General features: G+C 43.4%; 1 protein-coding gene across 1 annotated transcript in view; it reads right to left on the bottom strand.

Annotated features, from left to right (window-relative positions):
• The window catches only part of STT3A (STT3 oligosaccharyltransferase complex catalytic subunit A), a 202,662-nt gene that overhangs the window by 176,797 nt on the left and 3,787 nt on the right, over positions 1-22,078 (bottom strand). The window contains exon 2 of the mRNA XM_078682331.1: positions 16,153-16,290. Coding sequence (XP_078538457.1) covers positions 16,153-16,240 — 88 coding nt within the window. The 5' untranslated portion in view covers positions 16,241-16,290. The remainder of the gene's footprint in view (positions 1-16,152; positions 16,291-22,078) is intronic.

Here is a 22,078-nt window from a genome sequence, read left to right on the forward strand (position 1 = left end):
ATAAATCATTTTTTTTCCCACAGCAACCATATACATAGCGGAGTCTTTAACATTTTTACAGCCACAAAATTCAATCATAGGGTCATAACAAATGGGTCCCTGCACTCAAACTGAAGAAGCACACATATCCATTACAGAGTGTTTTTTTAGTATTCATGGGGGCTGCTATGCTCCCTGAAGCTCCCCAAAACACTTACATAAATTGCTGGTGGGACCTCGTTCCCTCGTTAGGGCACTACAACAACTACAATATTTAAACCAAAGCCCAGGCAGGGCATTATTGGGGGGTTTCGCGAGCCGTGAATATTAAATGAGTGGCCTTGCCACTACAATAATGAGGTTGCGAACCTGCAACTAATTTTATCCTCTCTTTTTTAACCTGTGTGCTCTGTGGAGAACCCATCTAGGGAACCCAGAGCCTTTTCTGTTTTTTTGCAGCTCCCAACATGGCAGCAAATTCAGTACTGGTGTGGAAGGCGGCAACTTCCCTGCTGGCTCCATGTGGGCAGGGAGTGCATCTAAGGTGTGTCATAGTATCCCCAGAGACGACACACTCGTATTTTCATGGTTCAGGGTCCCTCCCAGGACCACTAGAAACAGCGGCAGGCTCTTGGGAGATTGGGGCCCCAGGGGCAGAATACACTTTGTGGAGGGGACCCCCACAGCTGCTCCCTACCCAAAGTAATTTGAATAGGCCTCTGGCCCACAACTAGACAGTAGCGCACAAAAATTCTTCTTTAAAGAAAAAAAATGAATTGTGACCCCAGTGAATGTCTCTCAGTGACCCTGCCACAAGGCCTAAAAGCCAAGGGGGCAAGGCTATCCCTTTGCTGCCCACTGTTTGTTTTTCTGTTTTATTTCGATGACTGGGACGGAGTCCCAGAGCCATAAAATGGCTACCAAATATCTTTGCGGATGTTGACAGTGACCAGTCTGCCGGTCCTGCGATTCTATAGCAGCATGAAAGATCTATTAATTTTGAACCTTAATTTCTCAAAAACTACAGACATGATTTATACATCATAAAAAGAATACTTTCTGGGTAAAGATCTAGCTTTCTGCCAAATTTGATGCAATTCAGTTCAGCAGTTTTGACTGTAGATGTGTTTTTTGTAAATACAGGTTAAATTGATGTTATAATTAGGTGAACATTTCAGTAACAACGTAAAGTTTTAAACAAAGAAAATCACCAGTTACAGTATCTCTAGTAACTATAACTTGTGCACTAAGGTAACCATATTTCGTACCCTGGCCTTAGAACATGTCATGAGTGATGTAATATGGTGGGAAATTAACAGTGCATGGAGAGGGCGCCAGTTATAGGTGCTTTGGAACACAAGTTATATTTACTAGAAATAACTAGAACTGGGAGATTTCAGTAATTTTTTTTGTTTAAAATGTTACGCTGTCACTGAAATTTTCACCCAACTATAACATCACTCTAACCTTTGGTTTTATCAGTAAATTTCAAGGGGGTTGTTGAACGTAAAGTAATATTTTAATCAACAAGCATAACGCCATGCCTTTTCAAAGCTCCTGCAAGGGGGAACAAACTTGCTTTCCCTGTCCGCACTCCTGTGGGCAGGGAAAACTGTGTCCTAGAGGTCTGCTCCCTAAGACACAGTTAAAGGGCAAGCCCGGGGATCCAGGTGCCTCTTAAGTCTCAGGGTGGGAGGCCTCACGAGGAGCCAACCAATGTTGCGCATGCCCAAAGGCCATCCATTGGGTGGGGTTGACTGCAAAGCCTGCCTTAGGTCTGGCTCTGCTGCCAACCCCTTGCATACAAGCAATGTCAGGCATGGCCGTTGGACATGAATGCAGTGGTACAGCTGCAACACATACACACTTTCTAGCATGCGCAGCGTGCGATTGGTCTCGAAGGTCCTGGCCACACTCAAGCAGACTCACTGATGTCAAATAGTCACTACGCCAAAATATAAAAAGTGTACCTGTCTGGCTTTATCAAGGGGTGAGCATATCAATTTACAAAGTAGATCTATCATCTTTGTCCAAAAATCCCTAATATTGGTTATCAAATGTGTATTTCAGTAGTTTACACAGTGCAGTGTTTAATAACCATGTTTATTGTAAACATTTTAAATAAAGTTTTAATTAAAAAAAACAGAAACAACATGTCTAAGTCTCTATTTTAACATAGATTTTATGATTACATTTTGTGGGCTGAAAAATGTTAAGATACTGTAAGACTTTCTTCTCCAAAAAATAAAACTTACATGTCTCGCTCGGTCTTTCTTTAATATTTTTCAGCCCACAAAACGGAATCATAAATACAACCACAAAAGGCTCCTGGACTCCAACTGAAGGGAACAGAGTTTCAGCTAAGAGCCTTAGTAAATAAAAATACATTTTTAAGAAACTACTACTAGTCATTCTTCAGGAAACTAGTCAGTATGTCCTATACTGAGCTACCACTATGGAGTCTTAATGGACAGGTTAGACTATTGCAACGCACTACCATAGACATAGATTAGCAGGGGACACATGTCAGTGTACAGACTAGCCCACTAATAAATAGTACACCCACTTTTAAAGCAGGATTATACTTAAAATAGTATATGTAAAAATACTAAAACTCAGTACTACACAAAAAATATGAATTTAATTATGCAGTACATCAGTATTTATTATTCAGTGTGAAAGAATTCACAAAACGCACACTCAGTGGAGGATGTCATCAGTGATGTCATTTGCGAAGTCATCGGTGATGTCACTGGCCATGTCATGAGAGATGTAATATACAAGATTATAAGAAGTGCATTGCGGGGGCGTAAGTTATAGTTAGCTGAGGTAACTATAACTGCTGAATTTCACTGATTTTGTACAAGTGAAATCTGAGCCTAACTATAACATCCCTGTAACCTTTGGGTTTTTTCAGTGAATTTCTAAGGGGTTTTTAACTAGCAGTCGAGTTTGCAGAGTGGTGGAGAAAGGGGTGGGGCCTCCGACCAGCTCACAGGAATTCTACTGTGTTGGACTTAATGGAGTTAACTGGAGGGCTTCTGGGCCCCCAAGATCCCTCAGCATCCAAGAGGACTTAATTCCCCAACCAGCAGTGCGCCAGGTGGGGCGTTTGCAGTGTGGTGGAGAAAGGGGGTGTGGCCTCCAAAGTCCTCTCAGCAATCATGCTCTGTGGGTCTTACTGAAGGTAACAAGAGGGCTTTTTGGCCCTAAGGACCCTTCGAAGCGAAGTGGACTTCACCCCCCAACCAGCACTGCACCAGAAGGCGTGTTTGTAAAGTGGTGGAGAAAAGGTCCCTGCGGCAACTTGCAGGTCTTCTTTTTTTATTATTTATTTATTCGTGCAGGTGTCAATTTTTGCCTTCAGCCTAGCCTTTAAATAAAAAAAGCATAATAATTTTAAGGGAGGGGGACTCAGATGCCCCCGCCCGGGCAGGTTTCAGACCTGGGGATACCATCCCCCAGGGACTGGGCACCCACAATGTTGGGGACCGCAGGAGGAGCCTCAAGGCCCCTGCACTACTTGCCGGCTCCCTGCCTCCTGCGGGAGCCGGCTGTGCTTTGACAGAAGGAGCTGCTAACATGCAGTTCCCTCTCTGTCAAACAATTGTGCTCCGCATTGAGCAAGCAAGAGCAATATGCTCTCCCTTGCTCAAAACGGACCACAGTTTGCTATGGCTTGGTTGGATCAGTAAAGCTCCCACCAAGCCATAGCACAGAGTTAAGTCCCAGGGGGTGGGCACCCTAAGACAAAGCAGAGGCCTGCCCTAGGGGGTGGCGTCCCCAGGGACATCTACGACCCAGAAGGGGGTGGGGGGGCTGCATGACCCCCCTCCTTTCTTCAATTTTGCCCAGGGGAGGTGGTGGTGGTCCCCAAGGCTGAGCGCCTCCCCCCACATTACATTTTAGAAAAGCTTTGGGAAAGTGGCGGTCCCTGGGGCTGCACGGGTCAGAGAGGCCACCCACAGACAAAATAAAGACGCTCCAGGGAGGTGGTTTTCCCTGCGGCATAATAAGCCCCAGGGTGTGAGGTCTGTGCCCCCCCCCCCCCCGCTCATTTTCAGGTCTCGCCTAAGTAGCGCGCATGCGCTGATTAGGAAAAAGACCTCTAGCGATCAGCACAGCTTTGCGGGCAAAAACGTGCACGCATTACATTGCTTCCAATGGCAATGCATGCACGTCTGGCGATTCCCTTGCGGGAGCGAGCTTTCAAACCATGTGTTAATTACAAACATATGATTCCTGCTCGCTCCCGCAAGGGAAACAGGCACAGGCCCCCTCCTCTCACTCCTCCCCCTGCTGCCTCCTTTTAGCATGAGGCGCGCAAGCATGTTTACTGAGTCAGTAAATAAAGCCTCAAGGGAGGACAGTTGCATGTTAACCCCTCAGAATGGCATTGTGTCAGATCCCATGTAACGTGAAATATAGTGCCTCCCTGCTGAAGTGCTGTAAAGCTGGGTGTTATCTTATCTGGTCTCACAAGGAAGGACCTTCTGTTATCTCATCATTCATATCTTGACTTCTGTACACGTCGTATGTATGTATATATATATATATATATATATATATATATATATATATATATATATATATATACACATATACATATACATGCATATACATATTAAGTTGTGCTCCAAATGAGTAAGAAAGTGCTACCTCCAAGGGAACGCATGCACTGAACAGCCCTCCTTAGCTACATTTGTGATGTTAAGCATTGGAGAATTTGTATAGCGCTTCCTACCCCTGAAGTGGTCGTGAAGCACTGTATTGAGCCAGATGTACAAAAGGAATTAAGTTTGTTGTCTATATTGGATTGCGGTAGTACTGGCCCTGAGACACTGGTGCTAAACCACAACACCCATTATGGGTACAGCACAGTAACGACGCGCCGCACCAGGGCCCAGAGAAAGGGCCCCACACTTGCCATAGGTCTAAAGTCATGAATGCACCAAATTACAAATATCGGGTCTCCAAGCCAAGTGCAGGCAGGTCCACGGGTCCTGTTTTATCTTTTAATTCTGGCACTTGAACTTTAGTTTTTTCCTTGCGGGCACATCTGCATATCTAAAGCACACATTTACTATCTCGGCCAATTGGGGCCTAGAGCAGCCAGAAAATGTAAGCAAGAAGGATTGCCTGTGACTTCCTGCCCCTCTTCTGCTTCGCTGCCCCTGAAGAGGCGAAGGTGGGTCAGTCTGTATGAAGTCCTGGGTCCTCCAACCCCCAGCCTTCTAAACAAAGGCTGCTTAGCGAAGCTCCCCCCCCCCCATCCTCGCATGGAGCTTGTGTAGATCTTTCATTTAAAAAAGGGAATTACAAAAGGAAGTAGGTGAATCTCGGCCAGTGCTCCAAAAGGGCAGGTAACATAGATTATCTTTACACAGCGTGTCATACCCCACCTCTGGCACTTCATACCGCACCTCTGTCGTATCTAAAAAATATAAATGGAGTATCACGTTACACTTTTATTGCACTCCGAGTACCGATATCCGAAGAATAGAAGGGGGTATTAGCCTTGGAAAATTCTAAGCTGTGCACTGCCTTTCACATGATTAATAGCGAAGGTTCAACACACAGAGCCACTATGCTTACATTTGGTTTATTTGGTTTATTAATTAAATGATTAAGATCGTTCCACATTTTATCATTAATTTCAGTCTATTAATTCCTGCCAACTCCTGTTTTGCAGCATGAATGCCACTTTATTCGGGTTTCAGTTCTACCGAATGTGTATTTGTCATCCATAGAAATTTCTAGGGTAAACGCAGAGTATATCAACAATCTGGCCTTCTCTTGGACCACACGTGAAGAGGCAACTACTAGTGCTTTCAGTTCACACTAACGTGATATGTGACAATATTACGTTGACAATATTGGGGGTGACTACTTTTTATCCGATGCCTCTAGGTTGCGTGTCCAACACCCCTTCTTACAGAACAAAGCCAGACTAATCATGAAAAATAGCTGAATAAGAAGGTAGGCAAGCAAGTAGAGCACCGGAACATCTGTAAGAGTCGGACCTTTGTTGGAGTCAATGAGCATTCCTGATGCTGGGCACAGAAAGTTAAAAAGGTCTGTTTATCTCCAAACCGCCAGGGATATTGCAGCATGGATTAGGACATTTTGCTGCACAATAACGAAATTGTACGTTATCGGAGGGGCCTGCACATATTACTAAGAAATACAGCACAGGCGGCAACAAAGATGGGGCAAGGATTATTGATTTATTTATTTTAAATTGTTTTTGGCAAGTACAAAACGTTTCAAAATCTAATACTTTGCTGGGAATGTCCTGGCTCATTCTGTGCAGTCTCACCTGACTGCTTCTACTGTCTGGCAACATCTAGTAATCAAAAAAAATACGTAAACAAGCATTGGCATAGCCAATAGGTCTCGCCTTTGGGACCTGAATATATAATCAATAATTTATTGAATATATATATATATATATATATATATATATATATATATATATATATATATATATATATACACACACACACACTCATACATATACACACACACATATATATGCATATACATATATACATACACACACACACTATAATCACACCTCTCCTATTTAACAGATGTCCCATCCCGCTTACACACCACATCATGACATCAGCCCTTTTAATTTGGATATCACACCTCATGAAAAAATACTATCCTGAAAATTCATTTTTAAGAGAAAGGCCATATCGAACCATGTCTCCTGGACCACAAAATACAAAATCTCACAAAATCCATGTAACTAGAACAACTACAACAGAAGGAACACAATCACAACAGTTCCCTTAGTGATCTCTCAAAAGATACAGTCATCCACTCACTTTCATTATGAATAATTCTTTGACCAATGTTTACACCACTAAACTTCCGACCAGGTTGCTTAGTTCATCGCTAGTATCTTCAGCCCTATATGTAACTGGGCAAACATTATAGTGATATGTTTAAACAATCTAAGTAACATCAGCATCAACAAATTAGCCTCCCCATCAGGTGACGCACTAGATGTTATATGCTCCGTGTCAGTGTGCTATTGCTATGGGCACAGCAATGGCTGCTATGCCCTTGAGCAATACAATGACCTACTTACACATACAGACACAAAATTCTCGCATTCTCAAAATCCCTTTTCTGACCGCTTACTGCCAGCAAACTGCTTATGTACAACTTTTGACAAAACTGAGAAAATGAAAAGGGACTAGCATTAATTTACGTAATACTTGGGTAATACTTTTGCCACTATAACTTTGAACATCCTCACGGTGGACATTGGCTCTAACACCCCATCCCATCGAAAACCATACACCAACTCACCTACCATAACTTTTTTCTCGAAATAACCTGTTCTTGAAAACTTACGGCTTTCATGACAACAACATTTATCTTTCAGCAAAAATGTCCTGCTCCGAGACGTTAACTTCCTTTGAAACTAGAAAAAACATTCACGTGTCACAATTCAAAGCCTCCATCTAGGAAAAAAGCTGCTTACAGCATTGCATTTTTTCCACCCACATAAAGGGTGCCACTCATAATCTGGTGACAGCCAAAGACAAAGAGCTATGTATAATTTGATCCTTACTTACTAGTCTGATCAATTCTTTATCCTCTACAAAACCTCTCCCTAGCCATACCTACTAAAAGAAGGTACCTACTACAATTCAGGATTTAAACAATACTGACTTACATTATTAGACTTGATGATTACTTCCATAATCAACAATAGACCCTCATTGTCTGACCTCTCCCTACAACTGCCAGTGTAAAATGATTAAATTAATAAGGTTTTCTACAGAATTGTCCTCATAAAATACATTCATAAAACTTCAAAACAGCTGCTCACGGTTTCATACAGAAATTGACACAGAAAGGAAATCAGTTCAGACACCCGAAAGGCAATGGATAAACTTACCATCTCCCTCCAACCTCTCCTCTATACAGACCAAAACGAACACTGCTGTTCCAGGTAAAATTTACTTTTTTTCAGCCACTAACTAGAGAATGTAATAACCAGACCAGAAATGTGGTTAGAATGGTTATCAGATTGTAAAGCGCTCACAAAACATTTTATTCATAAAATTCAGGCTATCAGAGAACAGATTTCTGCTCCGCCCATCTTTCTTTTACTCACTACCCTCATCTTCCAAGGAATTTTACCTCTTCTCCACGGTCCAGTTTCAGTTCTGTTTCAGAACAGGACTCACAACTTATTGTCTTCAACGCTAACCCATCACCTTGCTCTAACATGCATTGCTGAGGAGCATGCCCAGGACCCTACAGCTGGTTATCGTTAGTTCCTCTGGGGTTCAATGGATTTCAACGATTCTCTCAAAGTAGGCCATGTCAGTCACCTTTGGGAAAGAAACCCAATTCAGCCCTGAATAACCTTGAAAACGACCTATCCATTAACGGAAAAAAGAGCGAAGCCAAACATCTGGAGACTTTCACATAGGAAAATCAGCTGATTGTTCTACATCCATTTGGCTTTGTATATGGACAAAGCCCCGAAATGGTTATTCTTAAAGTTTTTGATCACCCACTTCAATTCCTTGATGAAGGTAAACACTGCATACTGGTACTTATTAACATATAAGCTACATTCAAGACTATCGGCTAAAAAATTCTTCCTGTGTTCAAAAACAGAATGGTTATCTAAAGCACGGTTTTGAATTGGTTGAAGCCTACTTTTGCCATGAGAGGTCAATGTATCAAGTCTGGTGATTCACTATCAACACCAACTTATGACTTTGTGACTCACAGAGGCTAGTCATTGCACCTTCACTGTTTTTAAGTCACCAGGGGAAATATTCTCTAAAGTGGCCGTCTACTTCTACCAGTCTGCAGACAGCACGCAAACGAAGCCCATGACCAATACTGCAGGAAACACGGATGCACATGTCCAATGCATCTCTGACATAAGCTTATGCCACAGATGTAACTCAAACTCAGCAAAAAGAAAAAAAAATCATGCATTTCTTTTATCGTCACAAAACATCTCCAAGGTCCTCCTGCAAGGATGATTTAGGAAAAACTTAATTGTTGTGAAGTTTAATCAAACTGTCAAATCAAAAATCACTTGGCTTGCCCCAAATTCCAACTAAAACAGTTTTTAAACTTCATGCTCTTCATTCCCAAAAAAGATTTGACAATGCCGTACAGGCCCTCGTGATATACTGAATAAGGAAATGACATTCTAACCCAGGTGTACCCAACGTTTTCTGTAATAATAGCACCTCACTGGATTATACAGGGTTTCCAGCATTGTCAAAACTGATTTGCCTCAAAATGGTTTAAAAATTACAGTTATGGCTGCAATGCCCTTGATACTAAGGTAGGAATAAGTCTCAACAACACATTATGAATTAGGACCTAAATATTAGCTTTAAATGTATATTGGAAATCCAACCATTCTCCTCCAAACATCAGATTATGAGTTGTGAAAATACACATATTTCCATCTTAAATCTAAGCTTTACAACTATGGGATACATATAGTAATTCAACCTAGCAAAAGCTTCTAATTTGGCAGGCTGGGATGCTCACAGGAGAACTACCAGTTACCCACGAGTTACTCATTGGAGAAGCCTGTTCTAACCAGACTACCTAATTGAGTCCTTGCCTCTATAAAAGCCGCTTTCCACTGTGCAACCAGAATGACCACTTGGGTGAAAAACAGAAGTTGATAAACATACTCCTGCCCTTAAATGTTGAAACTGGCTAGCCCTCAAAGCTCAGTTTAACTATAAAACTTCCTTTCTGACATAAAACAGTTAACCTGAACTGCCAACACCACCTTTCTACTTCTACCACATTAGCCCACTCGCCTCTCATAACAAGCATTTACAATGCAAGGGTCTCGCCTTTGCAAAAGTTAGAGCTATTGGCATTGTAAATGACAAACTTTATGTACGCGTTGGTTTTGAAAACAGATAAATAAATGGAATTGGCATTTACAATTCCAATAGCTTATCTCTCGCAAATGCGAGACCTATTGCATTTACACACACACACACACACACACACAGAGCCACACACAGCCATTCATATTGTTTTGTTTGGAGATCATCAGTGCTTCTGTGTTTTGAGTTAAGCCTGTGCTAGCCTCCTGTCTTGTCATTAAATCATAGTACTGCATACTAACTGGTGTAGCAAGAAGATACATATTTTTGCAGTGATCTCAAGTAACATTAAGCACACGCGCACCACTCACCACATGTCCTAAAAATATGCATAACACTTAACTTTAAACAAACCCAAGATTGAACCATCCATATGAAGTGAAGAGGAATGAGGTGGTTATAATAATTTTCCACTATGGAAAGACAGCTCATACTCGTTTCAGGTGACTTTGCATGCCTAAAAGGCAACTGCGCGTTTCCTGCGACACCATATGAGCAGTGTGCGATACATACACACCATAGCAACTCCCACGCAGGCCAAAAGGAACTCATGCATTATTAACCGATACAATAAGATCTAATGCTTTATTATCCACTCTATGCCCGTCACTTAAACGGAACCAAGGCGCAACAACAAAACACGAGAACATTTAGATCACGCTACCTTTCCACAAGTGTTAAACGCCTCGCAGGGCGTATGAGGCACTATGCAAATGCACATAAAATACCAACTCCGGGTGGGTTGCTTAGCCTTCAAGCAAATTGGAATATGGACAAATTAAATTCTAGAGTTCTGGTCGATACCAGTGCTGATTGTCACAAGTACGGCTAACACCCCAACTGCATTTATCCGCATTTAAAGTGGATAGCCCGTTTCTGAAAATCCGAATACGGTGAGAATTCAGTGGATCATGGCAAGATTTAGGGAAAGACCTCGATGCCACATTCTACCTACACAGTACTATGTATATGTATAAGTCATTATATTGGTATAATATATGGTAATGGGGACCTCGTAACATACGCATACGTGCAGAGAGATAATTGTATCAGAATATCGTCCACAAGTTATATATAGGCTCTAGTACAGCGCGCGTTCTGCCACAGGTGCGGCCACTTTCCAAGCAGGACCTGCACGTGCAAAGATAATCAAACCGCGATTTCAGCCTCGTGAGATCCAGCTCTTTCCTCCAATAAGACTCCCACACAACATGCGCCTGCTGATCCATCTCCTAATATACACCTCATGTTCCTTTAGTTGATTTAAAAAACGACGTACACATGAACCAATGAATTAGTTCTCACGTTATCGTCACCCCGCGACCAGTGGGTACTTCCTCGCAGCCTACACATCCCATATGGCGACTTCTGTCCACACATCAGTTACTCCCGTCATGACACGCCCAACATCTGCCCTCCCGTCATTATCGCCTTCTGATATTACCCCGCCCTGCTGAGGTGATCAGCTTCACAAAACATCTTACAACCAGCAAAGCTTCAACACTAGCACAACCACCTGCCCAGCGGTGCTTACCGCCTCGCAGTGACAAGCTCTAATATCCACAGTCTCGGAGATCATGGAAACCCTCTCCAGCCTGAGGCCAGGAGCAAGAACTGGTCACCGGCCACCTTGTCCTGAAGAAGCCCGGGCTCTCTCCCAGTCACACCAACCCAACTTTGGATTTGCCAGTGTTCCCTCTCTTTAGGAGCTGGAAGAGTGCTCGGGTGAACTCCCAGAGCTCCTTTTCTAAACGAACGTCCCTCCTTGAAGCACGACGCTGAGCTCCTGCCCCGTCTGCAGGTTCACCAGCCTCCCAGCCTGCATTCAAACTGTCCGTAGGATTCCAGTCACCCTTCCTTAGGTACGGTTTCTCCCACTAGCTCCCCTCTCATTCTCACCAGAGCTCCACAGGCGGTGCTCGCGTTCTCCACCATGGCAGGGCCTCCCCCGTACCCAGAGCCGCTCTATCGGCTGAACTCTGCCCGGAGCTCAAACCTCCCAAGTCTGCTTCCACCTCAACGTCAGCCCCAGGAACACCTAAGCACCGCCCAAGCACGCGCCCTGGACGTACTGACGTCAGCGCCGTAGTAGACCAGGCGAAGAAACAAGCTGCAAGAAAGCACTGGCCACTGAAATAACAAGCGCCTGTAAAAAAAAAAAAAAAGAAGAAATACTTCAAAAAAGTAAACAACAGTCAAAAACACGCCCCCCCCCCCCCCAGTCTGAAACGGAAGGGGGATAGATAGAAAGAAGAACGTCACTAGGACCTCTTCTCCAATGGCTAGCCACCATTTAGGAGGCCAGCCAATGGAGAAGAGGGACGGGGCTTACCCTCGCTAGTGATGTTCTCCTCTATCTCATTAAATCTCGCCAGCGAGACTGCGCAAGCGCAGCCATCGCAGGCTGAGACCTAAACACTGGAGCTATAGGGGACAAACCAAACTTAAGAATCAAACTTCTCAAATCATCAAGTTTTTAAAAAGAAAATTACAATGAATCAATGTTTTACAGGAAAGGCACCCAAAATATAGAAAGCCCTTCCCATTGATAGAAGGCTTGTGCTACACGCTAGTTGATTAAACCGTAAAAAAATCTAAACAGACATCTACTTAACCAGACTTAAATACACTGACATAAACCCACCAAAAGCAATCATCATCATTTTCTTCACCTGATTGCAATCTAGAACTGATCTCTGCACATACCCAATCAATCCTGGCTTTCCGTTGAAACAAAACTAGTCCCAAATTGTAGATCTTCAAATCTAAATTTAAACAACATTTACTTAGACAAATATTCTCTTAATAACCCATCTAGTGCTAGCTCTTCCCTTTTTACCAGATTGCGATCTACAACTTATCTACTTTATATGCAAAATCACTAACTAGATAATGTTAATATTCAAATTAATACTTTTCTATAGTTTTTCACTCTTTTTTGGATATATTTATCAATGCCCTCGTGTATGAAAATGGTTCTATATATACTACATCAAAATGAGTTATAGTGTGTATAGAGTCCAAGTGTCGGCAGAGGTTAAAGTTAGATAGAACCTTACTCTCGTATAGTAGGAGCTTGGTCGAGCAGTAAGGCAGTATCATAGGACAGTGTTAAACATTTGATGTACACACTCAGGCAGCCAATGAATTCACACACTCTAGAACTGAACTCTAGGCCAATTGTTGTATAAAAATATACTGTTTATTTTTAGAACCAAGCACGCCTGGCACAGGTAAGCATTAAATAATTTTCAGTAATAAGTTACTGGATATAGAACAGTTTGAAAAGGCAATAGAAATTGTACTTTGTTTGACTTACAGGGGAGCAGTAGTATGCAACACTTAGCAAATAGTACATTGGAATGAATAGGCTGTTTCCATAAATTGCAGGTAAGTTACTTTTACGTTACTTTTTCTAACTGGATGCCTAGATTCAGCACTTGGACATGCCCCGCAAACAGGTGAGAAAACACGTTTTGGTTATTTGTACGGTTTTTAAAGAATATCTTTAATTTTCAAAACTCTACACTTATTGTTTTTTGGAGGGACAAGTGCCAATGTTATCCTATGGAGGGAAAACAGGTTATCGGTTTGCCGGTTAGTAAACGGCTATGGGAGTTTAGGTTCTGGGGTTAGACTCGGGGGTCTCCCAGGGTCAGTGATGCACTGTTTTTGCACCCTCAGCGGTACTAGGGCAGCCGAGTGCATGGTACTGAGGCCCAATGTTATACTATGGAGGATAGGGGGGTCTCCCGTTGGTGGCTGCTGGCAAGAAGGCCACAAGTGTGTGGGAACAAAGCTCCTAGGGTTTAGCTCAGGGCAAGTTGGGGACCAAAGTAGCACCAAAGATGCACCTTCAGCAGCACTAGGGCGGCCGGGTGCAGGTTTGAGGTCGGGTGCCCTGTTGTTTCCAATGGAGAACCTCTGGGACAAAAAAACACTGGGGGCTCGGGGACGAGGATCTTCCAGGTGCGACCACCACTTCGAGGGGCAAGTTGGGATGTTGAGGGTTTCCACTGAAGCTCGGACCGGGTTTGCCGGGTGCAGAGTGGGCTGGATTCGCGGTTTCTGGCTAGCACCAGAAGCTGCAGTTTAAACACGTCCGGTGTTCACAGGAGGAACAGTCTGGAAGATAAAGGCAGGCAGGCAGGTCCTCCTGGGTTTGTGAGGTTGCTGGCTGCTGGACACGCCAGGATTTCGCAGAAGCAGGTTCGAGGGGAGACAGGCCTGTAGGGCTGGTGCCAAGCCAGTGGGCGTCGTCCTCTTGTTAGCTCTGCACAGCTCTTCGTCCTTCTTTTCTTCTTGTAGGTAGGCTGAATCTCCGGAAGGAAGATTCAGTGTGCCCCCTAAATACTAAATTTAGGGGTGTTACAGGTAGGTAAAGGCCAGGGACCAATGGGTCCCTTCCCTGGGGTGGGTACACCCCCTATTCTGCCACTCACCAGTAGGAGGGAAGCAGGAGCCTGTCCATGGTTGGCCGAGTCCCCCCATCCTCAAGATTGTGGGGACTCGAGGTTGTGCTTCACCTCCCCTCCCCCACCTGAGGGGTGGAGTTCACAGAGGTGGGTACACCTCCTTTCCTCACTTGTTCTTCCCGCCATTTCTCCCGCCCAAAGTGGGGGGTAGAACCAGAGGGGACCAGTTGCTGAAAGCAGCAAATGGTATGGAGAGGCTCACAAAGGCGGCATGCCTTTGAAGCTTCTCCTGCCCATCCTGAGGGAGGAGGCTTGGCACCTCGTCCCAGGATGTGCATTGTTTCAGGCCCCTGACAGCAACAAGCTCTCGACCCAGGGGTCCAGAAACATGTCTGGTGGTGGCAGCCTAAGCAGCCACTCAGTCAGGTCACTAGGAGTTGGTTGAGTTTCAGGGGCATCTCCAAGATGCCCTCTGTTGTGCATTTTACATTAAATCCCAAACTGGCATCAGTGTGGGTTTAATGTGCTGAAAAGTTTGATACCAAACTTCCCAGTCTTCAGTGTAGACATTATGGTGCTGTTGCGTTCGTAATGAAAAACTCCCAGCACCATATACTCTTAATGGTAGCATTGCACTTACAGTGCCCATGAATGGACTTGGGCACTGTAGTGGTACAGGGCTCATGCACCTGTACCCTCACCACTGGTATAGGGCACCCAGCTAGAGGGGTGACTGATGTATGCCAGGGCAGTGGTTTGTGGGCATAGCACACAGGGATGTGGGCTATGTCGACTCTTCACTTTGTTCTGCATCAAGACAAGCAGCCTGCAAAGGCAGTGCGTGACTGTCAGGGTACAGGGCCTCTAAGGGAGGCACAATAAGTGCTGCAGCCCTTAGAGACCTCCCTGGTCAAAATGCCCTGGGTATCTGTGATTACCATTTACCAGAGGCTGACGTGTCCAGAGATGTCAATTGGGTTAGTTTTGGGGAAAGAACACAGGCCCTGGGAACCTGATAGGCAGGGATCCAGGGCACACCAAGAAAAAGTGCACCAGTAGTCTGGCACAAAGTGTGTGTCGGGGGGGGGGGGTTACTGCAATAGAAACCCACTTTCCTACACCTCTGTTTAATGATTACAATTAACAGCAATTTTCTGCGCGACCAGACATCTCTAAACTGCAATTTGTTAAGTAGACTGCCTTTACGGCGTTTCTCTGACAAAATTCTCTAATGTATAGCATTTCGTCTATGGACTTAGGAACACTAATCCAAGGGCTAATAAATATCAGGAGAAAAGGAAAAAACAGAACACAGTACTCTTGATGGAACAACCCCATCTATCTTCCCTGCACTCCGCCAGATAAAAAGTATACAAAATTTTCACTATTTGCAAACATCGAGAGCCAATAAGCTGTGACTCCAATATTTCAGTGCATTATGACCCTACTTCATTTGCCACTAAGAACTTAATGGAGTTGGGAATGGATTTAACAAAAAGAGAAACATTGCGTGAACTTCTGTTCAAATGGCTTGCCCAATCTCCAGTGCAAAGTTCCTCGTTGATCTGAGACCTTCGTTACTTTTAGTTCTTCAGAACCATAAAACTAAATGAAACACTCATAAGTGCAAAATTGGAAATCCCTTCATCACTGCCTTTAAATTAAGCTGCGAAAAGAGGGGCATATTGTCATCTCCCAGCACTATTCTGTTAACCCTAAAAGAAATACACATAATTCATAAACTGCTACCATGTTGTGAAACCAAGTCTTCAAATTCCAGAACTAACTGCCCAATAAACACACATGCAGAACTTAAGGTTAAAATTAGGATATCAATTCATAATACTTACATAGTACTGCTGCCATAGACAGGATGAGGAGCTTGAGGAGGGTGTCCTGTTTCTCATAGGAGAGACGTAGAAATCCTAATCTAGTCATTTTCACAGGGTGGGTTGGGGTTGAAGACGCACACACACACACACACACACCTAAAACCCAAAAGATGACAATGTGTTAGACAGTATACAAAAGCTATATCAGCAAACATTAAGGAGAAACCAATGTGATGCACAAATCAATAATGTTGTGGTACATATGATAAAGATTCAATAAACTACAGTTACGCAAAATAAACCTTAGTTCACACTGACAGACTGAATAGAAAATAGACAAAAAATGTGCAGAATTGGAACAAGAGAAACACTAGTCCGTATAGCAAACTTTTTTTGTGTACTTGCGCTAGTTCTACAACAATAGTCTGCACACATATTTGATCTATTCTATAGGAAAAATAAATAGTAGTCTAAACCTCCCCATCAACAATGGGGTGCTGAGTATGTGGGTAAGTTGTTTGGGAAGGTGATGTGTTGTACTTGCAATATGCAGACTTAAGGGCATTGTCCTCAAGCTGCTCCTCCTGTTGTTTTATCAGCTGACTTACCAAGCAGCCCTTCTATCATCCCCATGCCACCAAACACTGCTCTAGTGTTCATTATCTCACATTATAGCATGTGGCCCACTCCTAATCACTGAATCCAATTCTATGACTGCCATGTCCCAGCCTTGTTACCATTTGCCAGTCTTGCACTCTCATCTACACTAAAGAGAACAGGACGATTCTCACTCCCCAAGTAGGTTATGCTTCCTGAACTTCTGAGATCGGAATGCCAAGTAAAGTCCTTTCATATTATAAACTGTTATTTTCCCTTTTATGAAAACTATTATGAGGGAAAACAGCAGTCACTGGTCATTACACTATGTTCTGGCATTCTTAGCCACCATTAACACCCTGATTCCAAGTTCAGAATCCTTCAGTACGTCTATGGTGATTGCCCTTCATCCCAGCTTTGGGCCATTTGTAGAGGGCTCTAGTTTAAAGGCTTGGGACTCTTTCACTACTCCTTTGCCAGCCCAGCTCCATTTCAGTACGAATGACATTTTTTGAACAAAGGATTTGCCATCCTCTAGTAATTCAGAAGCACATTCACAAATATTGCCTGTTCCCCAGTAATGCAGTCATCGAGTTGCCACTCTGGTTTGCGGCTACAATAAAGTGAAGGTCCATTGTGCCATCTTCACATTCGTGGCTCATTTTTCCAGGCCCCCAATCCAGTTTTACAGCGCTGAATCTAATCTTGCAGCTGCAGTCACCATTTTCTACTGACTTCTAGGGATGCCTCTCCATAAAGCAAAGTACTTTGTATTCGCCATCAGCCACGGTTTTTGCATGCTCGATGCTTTTAGCACAAACTTCTGCCTCTTCTGGCTGTGACTGCGGCTCCAGTGCTTCAACTCCTAGCTCAAATGATCCATTTGGTTATCTCCCCCTTTTTAGTTCCGACAACTCAACCATTGCTAGCATCTCCCACAAATCTCCCTTGCCTTCCAAATACATTATGAGGCTACCAATCAATTACTAACTCAAGTTCAACAAATGGTGCAGATCGGATGTCAGGGGCCCCCCCTTAGACTCAAGTGGCATCACTGCTTGCCAACACCGTCCTGGCTGCAATTATGTCATTTTCATCAGTAAGGGAGGGAGTCAACACCTCACCTACAATTTCAGCTACTACATATCATCATATAGTCAAAGCTAGAAGCTCCAGTGCTCCTTCAGTTTGCTCCATTAGGGGATGCACAGCTAGAGAAAAGACACTCATGCCCCTATTTCGCCAGACCTGCAAAGGGGAGATATGGTGGAGTCTAAAATGGTTGTGGTTCCTAAACTATGGTCCAGAGACCATTAAGGGTCTGCAAAACCTACTCAGGTGGTCCGCGACTACTTAAAAAGTTAAATATTAACAGATTAATATGGTGTATATAAATAACTAATCTAACTGTAAATAGAGAAATATTAAAAGTTCTGTAAATGTGAAGAAATGTGAAATTGCTGACTAAAAATTAAGCTTGCAAACTCAGATTGATTCATGGAAGAGGTGCAAGTGTATCAAACAGAATTTAATGTGGAGAATGGGTGGACTGAATTATATCTGGAAAAGCTTCTACCTTCCCATGAATATTTTGATTTTCTTTGTTACATTGGTTTGTGAATTTAATCAAATATTTCATCGTCTGTGTAAGGATTGTGGTTCAATTAATCGAAATTGCCTAGGCCGGGGTAGCTAACTTCAAGTAAGGACTTAGTGAGGAGCCCCCCAGATTCTACTAATGAGTAAGTGGGCATCTTCAGAAGTCAAAAGATCAATTACCACTGGTCTAGTCGGGTATTATTGCATGATACTTAGGTATCTGTAAACAACAACCAAGGGTTTTTGCGAAACTAACGCGATCTGCTCAAGCACAGATTCGACTGGAGTTCTACAAAACTATGGAGTGTTCGCCAGTATCTTCAGACACTGACAGCCTGGAGCAGAGGAAAATATGTATTGCCTGCTTTGATGCGCCTGTGCCTGCATCTGTGATAACTGTGGTAGAACGCTGATAGCAGAGATGCAGGCACATGTGCTTCAAGGAAGGTAATGATTTTCCTATACTCCAGGCTGACAGAGTGTACTGAGACAAGTGGATGGGGGAGTATACCTAGGTGCAGTCAGAGGTCGATGCAAACATGCACAAATTATAAAGTACATCTCATGTGGATGGACACAAATGGTGAAATCACAGAATGCTGCAGCAGCGAGAAGGTGCATCAAAGCAAACCTGAGTACGGATGAAGTCACTAATAAGTGTAGGCAGATATTATGCACAGTCACTGGTTAGGACCGAAAGGAGGTGTTGTCACAGGTTGGATGGAGCAGGGTAAAGGTCCAGGCACAGGTAGTGCAGACTGTGCAACTAGGGTGGCCAACCATACATTTTCTGCTTTTGAATGGGATGACTCATTGCACGCACTGAAATGTTGCTGAATGCAAAATGTCCTGATTTCTTGCAGGACACTTGAGAAGCAAAATAAATGCTCAGAAGGATTCAAGCTACTCCACGGGACAGCTTGAGAAGCCTAGAAACGTGTTCCACTCAGAGTCTTTACACCCGATACATGATATAAGGAGGTGTTTGTCACAGTGGGGATCCTGTAAAATGAAGCTTCAGAAAAACGTTTGTTCAGACTGAACTCCTTGCAAATGTGGCGATACTATCAACCATTTCACTGTGTGAAGTCCAGCATGGCTTCCCACTGTTATGTCCTAAAATATACCGGATGAAGACTAACCTCTAAATATGGGGTCAATTTAGGGTTATGGGGAGAATTCAGGTTATATTGCTCCATTATTGATTTACTATACACAACTGCGACAGCTGCGGAACTTAGAACTCATACGGGAAAACAGACTACACTTAGTTAATTTAAAGCCCTGATTGAAAATGCTGGTCATGTGGACAGGGAGGTCGTGACATCCTATCTATCTTATGGTCATTTCCATCTCTCCTGCATTTCTGGACCCAAATATGGTCTCCAATCAGGGTGCCTTGTGGCAACCAATTTCTAGTATCAGCCTCTCTGATCCCTTTGACATATCAAGCTACACAGAGGTGACTGCACACCAGACTAGGTGGTGCAATAACGTTCATTAAAACTGTTTGTTGAAACATTAAAAGTCACCAGTAGCCCTGCCAACATTCGGAATGGTTCAAGGAAATGATTCTGGTAGGATAAAAATGCCTACTACATAGAGTTAATGACCAAATTCCATCTTTTAAATAATCTGGGGGAACTTTGTGAATATGCCTTTGTATTAAAACAACAGAAGGGATAGCTGGCTTGACTTTCTGCCATCCCCGCTGATGTCCGTTTAGCTATTACTCTAGATATTGCCTCACTGAAACATAATTTACTCTTTCAACTGCCACATTCTTTCTCGCTTACGAGTAAGGAATATTTCATTGTTATGGCACTGATGCAGCAGAGATAAAAAACTTTTTTGCAATCAATTCAACCACTGATAATCCATTCCCCACAAGCCCCAATTAATGTGGCCGCTTTATGGCTTTCTGGCCTCATTTTGAAAGATTCCTGAATTCTCATTTGATTAGGATGTACCTATTGTACTCAATCCGACACCAACTGAAACCACAAGACTCTTAGTGCCCTTTGGACTCCTATCTTTAAGGAGACTGTTGCCCGAGGAACATGTGCCTCAATTACTCTAGTCCACTCTCCCCTTTACTTTGCCCATATTGTATCTTAGGTTTGGTCTGATCGCTGGGATCCCTACGCCCTATTTTTGCACGTGCCTATCCAAAGATGCCACCAATTGCCCTCCTATTAACAACTGTCTTCAGCCTACCCTGTTAAAATGCGCCTATCCCCACAGCCGTATCCCCGTTTACATCCAAACAATGCCATCTTTTTACCATAGGCTATTATGTTATTGGGTACTACCTAGGCAATGTTCTGACAAAATTACTCTGTTGTACATAATAATCTAAGTTAGAGCTCATATCTTGAGCTACCGGACCCTTACATTGCCAAAGCTGATATTTGGGTGCCTGCGGTTATTAATGCCGCAGCAGTGTCTGGCTGCCCGGCCTATTGGGCTTCATCCATAATTGTACCGCTTTTTAAAAAAGGGAGATAGGGATAGCACCTATTGTTATAGGTCTATCTCACTACTTGTCTCAGAACCTCCTTAGTCCCCACATAAAAAATTCGACCAAAGGAGCTCTCTTCATCACCTCAAGAAAATTAAACCCTTCTTTCCTGCTGATGACTTTAAATTAGTTGTTCAATCACTGGTACTGTCTAAAATTGGGCTATGGTAATGCCGTTCTCTCTGGAACACCAAAAGTCCACTTAGCCCCAATTAAATCTGTCCTCATCCTCGCTGCCATGCTTATTTCCGATTGTAGACGGTTTGACCACATCTCCCCACCCTCAAATGTCTCAAATGACTTTCCATCGAAGGCAGATCCACCTACAAGACCGCTTGCATCATCACACTCCCTTGTATCTCTCAGATAAACTCAACAAAGTGGGCTGCTCTAGAGAAATGAGGAGCACCAATGCTCTCATACTAGTTCCTCCTTTGTTAAACAAGAAATCTACCCAATCACGCTCCTTCTCTGGAAATGCGCCTACTATCTGGAACTCACTCCCTAAAGATCTACGTTGCACCCCCTCCTACCTCAGCTTCAAAAAAGACCTCAAGCTGCACCTTCTCACTAAATACTGGGGTCCTTAAACCTTGCCGCCTAGCATGGTGTCTCAACCTGCTCCCGACTGTACTATGTTCCAGCCACATTATACCTGCCTCACTCTCCCCTCATTTTTTTCATATACTTCTAACCTTCCCCCCTCCAGTTCTCTTATAATTACTGTCTACTCCTGCATGCTATCACCTCTCCCATCACCCTCCTCAGTTGCCTCCTTCTTTCATATTCCCTCCGCCCTTCATCCCTGACCTCCCACGCTAGCTTAACTATTAAATACTTGTTATGGCCTAATTATATTTTCTTATTTTCTTGCCCATGTTATAACTGTCCTATGCATACTGTTCTTACTGTCCTGCATTTTACCTTTTTGTACAAACGTTATATTGCTATTGTTTTCCTTGCCTAACCATTGTAAAGCGCTCCGATACCCTCGGGTCTAGCCAGCGCTATATAAAACCTTTTAAACAAATAAATAAGTGGTAAAGGTGGTAGGCCGTATTGTCCTTAATAAACTTTCTACTTGGGCTGAGGACAACAACATCCTATCCGATGACCAATACGGTTTTCGGTCGGGTCAATCCACAGTGGACCAAAGCTTAAATTTGTACCTGGTACTTAACAAGTACACTGCTGCGCGTGCCAGCACTGTTTATTTAGCCTCCATGA

Source organism: Lissotriton helveticus, chromosome 3_1, assembly GCF_964261635.1.
Source record: "Lissotriton helveticus chromosome 3_1, aLisHel1.1, whole genome shotgun sequence".
NCBI classification, from domain to species: Eukaryota; Metazoa; Chordata; class Amphibia; order Caudata; family Salamandridae; genus Lissotriton; species Lissotriton helveticus.